Below are 9,296 nucleotides of genomic sequence, written 5' to 3'. Positions count from 1 at the left end.
CATAGCTGCACCTCACGTCTATTAAATTTACGCAGCAGGTAGATCAGATACATGAGAAGTCCTGCATGTCAGCTAGTCTGGTTGTTTGCTAATGATGCATGTGTAGCGGACTTAATGATTCTACTTGCCATCACTGTTATTTTTTTACAGTTATCCACTTTTTTATACTGTGTATTTTATTATGTATTTTGTGTAATTTTCAGAATGATGGACATTGATGCCATGGAGACCTATGTGTGTAGCATGGGTGACCTCTGCTATGCCCTTGCTAATTTGAGAGGTGCACCCCAAATATGGACATTTGGGGTGCACCGTGCATCACTAGCTACAGCTATGTATTTCACAGATATAAGCAGAACAGCAAAAGAAGGACTAATGCCCAGGAGGTTCTGGCAATGACATGAGGGAGTGACATAATGTGTTCATTATGTTGTTGTTAGTTTGTTGTAGCCTACAGTTTAGGATACTGATTCCTTTAAAAATGTAGGCTATTTGACTTTTTTTGATCTGTAGACCTAATGAAATGAAGCAATTATAAAATGAATAAACCCTATAACTGCAACACTGTAAACTGGAGCGTTACATTCGCTGCTGTGAGCAGAGATCAGGAGCGTGAAAAAAACAAACAAAAAAACCCTCAACACTTCTTGTTGACAACCACACACAGGGCATCTGTGTGTGGTTGTTACTTTCTGTTTCTGAGTGTGTGAGGCTGGCTGATGTGTTTTGGTTTTTCTGTCGCTCTGCCTTTCTCTCTCTCTCTTCCTTGTGGCTACCTAGTTTCTACCTTTGCAGTTTGACAGGAGGCGTGACTGGTGGGGAAGCATGGGGCTGGCTCACTCACCTGTCTGGCAGACTAATTAGTACACCTGATCCGTATCATGTCGTTGTGTGCTGCTTCATAAGCCCTGCAGTTCTCCTCAGTCTTTGCTGGATTGTTATGTTGTATAGCGTAGGTCTCTAGCTGGCACCCAGCCTTGTTGCTACCATTGTACTCTGTTACACCTTGTGATTAATTTCATCTCTGTCTTTGGTTTTCTTAGTCTGGAGAGGACGCCTTCCCTTATGCCCATACCTGCCTGTTTTTCTGGAGGAGCACACACTGCCTGCCTTCCCTGCCTATCGTCGAGCCTGCCACCCAGCTGAATCACTCGCTCACACCTTGTCTTGCCTGCCCCTCAATAAACTCTGTGAAAGGCCTCCCGTCTCTGTCTGCTTCTGGGTTCTGGTTAAACCATATCTGACAGAATCTCAGAATAAAAATCGAATGTGTACCCAAAGATCAAATGTTTAAAAATTCGGTTCCAGCCCGAGTTAGTTCCTCCGTTAAGAGATACAGAGAATAAGAAGACAGCGTTACAGTTAAAGGTAAACACTGGAGGATTGCTGTTTGTTTTGTTATTTTTTACTGTAAATGGATGTGTCTAATATGTCAGATTTCGGTAGGGGCACCAAACTGTGGTTTAGTCAAGGCACCCAGAGGGGGAAAGCCTGTTACATCTACCCCTCATCATACTATACTACAATAAATAATGATGTGTGAGAACATTTGCACTGCTGCAGATGTGGGAGCAGAAGAGCAGTCTGCACCTTCTGTCCAAGATGCTGACCATGTACCGGTTACTTTCCTCAGTGACTTGGTGAAACAAATTGCAGCTAGTGACGTTTCATCCACAGTTGACATTTTTAAGGTTAACCAGACAGTTAATGATAGCTTTGAGCCTCATCCCTTCAGGGGAGACAATACTGACAGGCTTACCATCCCTGAGTGGGAGGACTCTGTTAAGATTTATCTTAGTAAGGGGGGCATTGATCTGTGCATCCATGCTGAGGTGGTGTTGAGCAAGTTACATACAAGGGAGAGCATTCTATGTTGTGAATGTTGGGCTATGTAGCAAAACTTCTGTAGAGTTGAAATCAGGCCCACAACTTGTGTTTGACATTCTTAGACAACACTTCATTGACTCTGTAACCACTTCCTTGCCCCTTGCTTACTTTTATGACACAAAGCCTTACCCCGCTGAGACTGCTGCTGATTACTGGTTTCGGCTTAACAAAGCCATTAACATTGCTGTGGTTGGACTGACGAGACAGGGTAAGACCCTTGACAACCCTTCACGTGAAGTCTTTGTCCTGAAGCTGAGCTGTCTCTAGTCTTCAGCTGTAAGCCACTAGAGGAGTGGACCACCATGGATGTTCAAATACGATTGGATGTGCATCACCGTAAAAGACGTCACCTGCAGCATCAGTCTGTGTGCCCATCTGACAGTTTGCAGGCCACCCAGCCCACAAGAGTCCTTTACAGCCATGTCCATGCCATGTATGTACAGAGAGCCCACCCAGTCCTCGACCATAGGCACATGGTAGACCGCTCTCAAATAAAGGTCAGTTGTGTAAACATGTCATCACGCTGTTTGAGCGTGATGACATGCTTGAGATATCGTGGTGCTTGTGTCATATGTGCTAGTGATGATCAAGACACTGTGTCTCACTGTAGGTGTGAATGTCTTTGCTTCCGCTGTCATGCTTCTGGAAATCAAGTAGTGACTTGCCATGTCCCCCCCGTTGCCGACCCGCCTGCTGCTCAGCCTGGTGGGCCACATGAGCAGGGGACTAGTGGAGGGCCAGATGACATGTCCCAACAGAATCAAGTTTATGGTGACCTTGAACACATGTGCACTGACCCCCCTTCTTTAAGGGTAATTTTGGATTTATTCACGCACTTTAAAACCATTTATTTAAAGCTTTTTTCTTTTTATCTTTATCTACAGCATTATATGTTGAAATTTATATTGTGTGTATATATATATATATATATATATATATATATATATATATATATATATGTTGTATATTAACTTTTTGGGAGAAAACTGGTAGTTCCATGTAAATGTTCCATGACGTTGAGCACCCCCATCTCGTCGCCAAAATGGTATGATCCTCATTTTGCTGTGAAGCTTCGACTGTGAGATTGACAGTGGAATCAGGCTCCGCTATCACCACAAGCTTGGCTTTCTGTTGGTTTCATCTTCTGGTATCATTTAACACTTTACATTTTCATTTGCTATTCACATCACATGTCACTGATCTCTCTCTGCGTTCCATCACATCAATTAAACGCTTTTTTTAAACAGACTCTTTAATTGTTTTAGACTTGTTACTGTCATTTTTGGAGGAGGTTTGCAACTCACCAATCATCCTACCACTGCCTCTCCACAGGGGTACCCCAAAGCTCAGTGCTAGGGCCCCTTTTCTTCTCAATTTACACCACCTCACTGGGGACGATCATTCGCTCGCACGGCTTCTCTTACCACTGCTACGCAGACGATACGCAACTCTACCTATCCTTCCCGCCAGATGACCCCACTGTCTTGGTGCGGATCACAGACTGCATGGATGAAGGCTTTCCACCTTCAACTAAACCTCTCTAAGACTGAACTCTTGATAATTCCAGCCAAGCAATCTATCCACCATAACATCAAACTACAAATTGGCTCCTCAACCATCACTCCAACCAAGGTGGTGAGAAACTTGGGTGTCATAATTGATGACCAGCTGTCCTTTTCAGACCAGGTTGCTGCCGTCTCTCAGTCAGTGCATGTTGTTCCTCAAATGTAAGTCGCTTTGGATAAAAGCATCTGCCAAATGAGTAAATGTAAAGGAAAAAGCTCTTGCAGAGATCTTTCAACTCAGTTTATTCATTGAAGGTTAACAAAATATATTTCCATTGTATACTTTCAACACACCTGAAAAATTCGTTTCTCACAACTTATTTGGTCACTAAACTATTTCACTCCTCCTTTCTCATTCAAATATAAAAAAATTCACAAGCTGTAGTCTTTCCCCATATAGGCTAACACTACCCATGAGGATGACCTAATTAGGATGAGGAGGATGTGATACAATTTCCCCAATACTAAGTAACAGTTTGAAACAAGAAAAAAATTAAATAGATAACCTTGCTTGTCCATAACAACAATAAAAATAATAATAGGCTACCAATCAAAATTACCCAAAAATCACTAATGCGATATTCAGGTTTTGAACTTCCTGTGGGAAGTATGTATATTTAAGTATCTGTACATTCTTGGTTAAATGCCAAGTGAAGTCTCTTTTCTCTCTCTTCTCCTCTGTGTGTGTGTGTGTGTGTTTGTGTGTGTGGTTGGTCTGTGAGTTTCCTGTGCCGCTAAACCAGTACAGTAAATACTAGAAAAGCTGTGCGGGTTAAAATATTAATGCACAGTCACGAGGCAGTAATTCTCAATAATAGATCGGATGTAGGTCGGGGGTCCGGAGAGGATGGCGGACGGTCCGCCTATTAGTGAACTCTGGCGTACATGAATAGGCAGGTCACCAGGGGCAAAGAAGAACGATCCATCTGACGAGTCTAAGGCTCTACTGCCATGGAATGGGCGCTGTCAGCGTTGTGTGGTCAGCAAGCCTCCTGCATCTAAGGCTAGAGCGCTGCTCAAGAGTGTTAAGAGCTCCAGACCTTTTGAGTTGGTTTGCATTGACTTCTGCTTAGCCAAAGACTTATCCAACAAGTCTTGTGATGAGTGACTGACCATTTCACTAAACTGGCCCAAGCATCTCTCTGTCCCAACCAGTCAGCAAAGGCTGCCGCTCATGCTCTGGAACTCTGGATCAGTTTCTTCTGTGTTTATGGCTTTTCAGAGAGAGTGCACTCAGATCAGTTTGCAAACTTGGAAATATGATCAGAACACTCTCACCCAGAGACAAGTACAGATGGCCCCAGCTACTGAGATCTCTCACCTTCTCCTACAATGCCACAGTTCACAAAACCCAGGCTTTCAATGGTACTATACCATACATCCTGTGGTGCTACACCATACATCCTGTGGTACTATACCATTCATCCTGTGGCAAAGTTAATGTTAAACTCAGCTGGAGGTCATAAATCCTTTGGATCTCCGCAGTGCCTCTGCTGTCTTGCCTGTCTGTGAGACCTTCTGCCTGTACAGGGCAATCACTTATGTTGTGTATTGTCAAGCTCGCAGTAGAATAGTTTGCATAGGTTCTGCATTTTTTCTGCGATGGAACTCACTAACCCTAACACCTGCAGGCATACAAACACATACAAATGTATGTAGATTAATGCAGAATTTTCAACTTGGGCCTTCGCAGAAAAACATAATGAATCAATTACTTGTTTTAAGCAGGACAACTGGCTATATGGTAAATAGAATACAGTTTTTACCTGGGATATGGACCACTGCATTGACACAGTGCTATGATGATGATTTCAGTCAGGTAATATAGCTCAAGGGCCATGAAGGAGTTATAATAAGTTTATAACAGCCTTTCACAGTCTACAGTTTTACAGTCTTCTCGGCTGTTGATCACTACCAATAATTACGGTTTCAAAAACAATCTGTGACAGTTTTTGATTCTTTTCATTTCAAAATGCCATTCGCTGTGAATTCTTGTTAGCTCCTTTAGAAGCAATGTAGTATTTTTGTAGTATGTTAGGGCTAACATAACTACAGCACTTGGTGCAAAGTTACCGTTACCACAGTGTGTTAGTCAGCTAACTTACCTTCAGGCAATCCTAGGCAATCCTCCATAGATAAAATTAGAAAACATATTTATTACTGATGTTCTTCTCATGCATATGTAGCTGTACAATCACTACAAGCAGTGTCAGGGTCCAGTACATGGGATCTGAGCCAGGGATAGTTTTTGATATATAATATTTAACTATTTTAGTGCTCTAACTGACTCAGGCTTGCTAGTGTCGGAAAAGGCTCAGTGCAGTAGCACAGGAACAGAGGTGTGGACCCAAGTTGCAGACACTGATGAGGGGGTTGCAGTTCAAATAAAGATTTATTTAGTCCAAACAAAACAGGCTTACTACTTATTTCAAGGCGAAAGTCCAAAACAAAAGGGTAATTCCAACAAGGCTGGGTACAAAGTCCAAACACGGATTATATCTAACAAAAAGCAAGGGAATCCAACACAAGGGAATAATCCAAAAATCCAAGGAAACAGAATACAAGGCAGAACACTCAACATAAGACGATGACACCACGAGGACTAAACAGAACTGAGGGCAATACACACACACACACACACACACACACACACGACAATTAACACAGGTGAGGCACATAAGCAATCAAACAGAAAGGAAACAACGCCAGACAAAAACACATGAAACTGATCACTACAAAATAAAACAGGAAGTAAAGCTAGCGACAATACACAAGGACATGTGAAACCAAATACAACAGAGAATAAGGAAGCAATGATCAACTAACCAAACCTAAGCAAGAACACAGAGGCAAAGAGTAAAACAGGAATGGACATTAACAAAATAACAGAAAAATGCCAACATAAAACTCAAGACCGTGACAGCTGGATCTGGTCTTGTTCAGTGCAGTGGTGCCTTGCTTATACAAACTTAAGAGGCATGTGTCCTAAAAAAGTTTCTTGAAGGTCTTCATCATAATGAAGTTGACCGTACACAAGTACAGCACTATTTATTAATATAACTGCAAAGAACCTTCTCAGCGCCCCCACACGGCACTCGCATAAAAGGCCTCTCTGTCTCAAAGTCCCACAGTCCCAGCACATCCCTCATAACATCACACATCCGATCTTATTTACTAACAAACCCACCTTTCTTTTTTTCTGAAGTGTGCCAACACAACATAAAGATGTACAGTACCTTGTACGGAGAGAAGGAAGACAACAAATCCACTCGCTGCTGCTGTTAAACTCATAGCTGCTCCTCACGTCGGTTAAATCAGCAGGTAGATCAGATACATGAGAAATCCTGCTTGTCAGTTAGTCACAATAAACAAACTAATAAACTAATGAAAAAGGGAGGACACTGTCTTTAAAGACAGTTTGTCTCTGTGCTTTGTACACATGTGTCTTAAAACAGACACTGATGTGTTAAAAGCTGCCCTGACTTTCTTCCTCTTCACATCATTAATATGCATTGTTGAAATGAAGACAGGAAACTGAACTCTTTAAAATACAATTTATTGGAATTATAGTTACGGTCATTTTGTGACCTTGTAGTGCCTCTTAACACTTTTCTTGAAGACTATTTGAGGGGTTAAAAAAACCAACATATTTTAATCACTGCTTTTTTTAAACTTTATACTACAAGCCAAATCCAATTTCTTTACAGCACCAGTCCATACAGTATGATCTTGAGTCTATTGTATAAACATTTGTAAACACTTTATTTTCCATAGTGTTAAGAGAGCTAAGCTGAACATTGTTTATAGCACACATGAAAAACAAACAACATGAAACAAACAGGATGTCACGAGTTTGAGGAAGTGAAAACAGGAGAGAGCCCAAAAGCAAGACACTGGAGAGTTCACTGAAGGAGCACAAGTTCAATCCAAAAAACACAAAAACTCAGGCTTACATGCAGTTCGGGTATAAAACGTCCAAACAGAGGATCAGGCAACACAGAGACAGGCGGAACACTCCAAGATAGGATAGATACTTCCAGATAGGAGATCAGCTCTATGAAAACGCTGCCTACTGACCAATCAGCTCTCTTGGAACATGACATCACCATCTGTAGGAAATCCCACAGACTGTTTCAGCCAATAGGCTGCTTAAAAGAGACTATGGGGACTGATTAAAAGCCTTAGGCTATTGTTGCCTACACTGGAAAATTTTTCGTTGTGAATTTACAATAAATAATTGGATAAATTTTGCATGATTTTCACAGTAAGGATTACAGCAATATACTGTGAAATATACTCACAGCAATTTACTGTAATTTTATATCTGTGATATTACAATGCATTGTTGTAAAAGCACAACTGTATACTTTAACTTCACAGCTTCAATGACAAAGGAATTATTGTGATATTACAGTACATTACTGGGGAATTACAATCTTTTGCTGTACATCATTACAACAAGGCCCTGTACTTTTACAGTGTATACTGTGAAAGTAATGTACATGTTGACAATAATTTACTGTGAATTTACAATGTATACTGTGGAAGTCATGCTAAAATTGTCCAGTAACGTACTGTAAAAGTAATGCAGATGAAGCATCCATTTACTGTGAATTTGCAATCATTGTACAATTAACCCCCTCCCCCCAACAAACAACTCTGAGGTAAATTTAATGTTAGCCCAATGGCATATTTATTAACAAATAAATATTTTTCAATGTGCAGCAGATGCCAAGAACTTCAAGTGTTCAAGAAATTCAACTTTCTAGTCATAAAAGCCATCTTAAAATGCAGAAAATGCAGAGAAATTGTGCAAACTTGCAATTCAACTACCTGTTTCACAATTCAACTATTCAACTAGCTGTGTCACAATAACAGTAATGGACAGGATGGGAATGAGGCCTTCATGGCAATATAAGAGAGCAAGGGAGAGAGCGATGAAGGAATGTCTTAAAGGGGTGAGGCGCCCCTCTCAGTCTCAAACATTATAATGAGTCCACATGCAACAGCATTGTGTAAAAAATCTTGTAGTGCAAAGTTGTCTTGAAAAATTACAAAAAGAACAAGGCTACTCAAAACTGAGCCTGACAACTACCGCTGCAAAAAACAAAAACTATGATGCCCACTCAAAGTCAATAAGTTTCCTCAAAAGGGTGCTCACATGAGGGTTCATTGTTGTCCGCTTCTTGGTCTTTGAGCCTCTTTCAGGATTGCTGCCCAGGAAGCACCTGTTAATAAGCAAAGATAGTTTCAGTTTTAAATAGACTTACAGTATGTATTGCAGACAGCATTTATCAAGGTGCGCTTTTTGCTGTGCTTTTTCCCCACATCAAACCCTAATAGATTTAAAATCCAAACTTGTTAGATCGTACTCTCACCATAATTTAGCCAAGGTGCCTCAGGTTAGGTTTCCCTGAGGCAAAGTGGTTGATTTTCTACTATGAGAGGGCATATCAACGTGCGCCGCCACTGAAATGCATCTTCACGCAATTGGCCAGTTGGTAAATTAAAACCAAAACCTGTTGCAAGTATGACAAACACATCCTTTTCAATTAAGGGCCTGAGAGCATTTTGTTCTGCTTTTAAAGAAAATTTCATCTACTTCATTCAATACATTCGCATTTCACAATAGATGTTTTGAAATCATCATCACATAGCCTGCCCCAAAACAAAATAAATAACTGTGATTGGACCAGCAGGTATTTGTCAGCATAACGTGTAGAAAACCAGACTGATCTGCAGAGCAAAATTGAATGAGTTTGCAAGATCAGGATGGTCTTACCAGGCTAGCCTCAGGTACCTCGTTTGTCAGCATTTTAGACCTCAAGAAGCCTGTACTATAAT

At 41.0% G+C, this 9,296-nt stretch overlaps 2 protein-coding genes across 5 annotated transcripts in view; both read right to left on the bottom strand.

The window, feature by feature from the left end:
- Nucleotides 1-6,776, bottom strand: part of LOC123987090 (B-cell receptor CD22-like) — a 152,266-nt gene extending 145,490 nt beyond the window's left edge. Inside the window, exon 1 of the mRNA XM_046075739.1 lies at nt 6,689-6,776. Coding sequence (XP_045931695.1) covers nt 6,689-6,743 — 55 coding nt within the window. The 5' untranslated portion in view covers nt 6,744-6,776. The remainder of the gene's footprint in view (nt 1-6,688) is intronic.
- A 1,459-nt stretch (nt 6,777-8,235) lies between these two features.
- Nucleotides 8,236-9,296, bottom strand: part of LOC123969862 — a 6,304-nt gene continuing 5,243 nt past the window's right edge. For all 4 annotated transcript variants that reach the window (XM_046047635.1, XM_046047627.1, XM_046047618.1 and 1 more), the window contains exon 6: nt 8,236-8,680. In XM_046047635.1, coding sequence (XP_045903591.1) covers nt 8,566-8,680 — 115 coding nt within the window. In that variant the 3' untranslated portion in view covers nt 8,236-8,565. The remainder of the gene's footprint in view (nt 8,681-9,296) is intronic.

The sequence above is a fragment of the Micropterus dolomieu genome, linkage group LG01 (genome assembly GCF_021292245.1).
Source record: "Micropterus dolomieu isolate WLL.071019.BEF.003 ecotype Adirondacks linkage group LG01, ASM2129224v1, whole genome shotgun sequence".
In the NCBI taxonomy this organism is placed as follows: domain Eukaryota; kingdom Metazoa; phylum Chordata; class Actinopteri; order Centrarchiformes; family Centrarchidae; genus Micropterus; species Micropterus dolomieu.
This window is presented reverse-complemented; position numbering and strand designations above follow the sequence as displayed.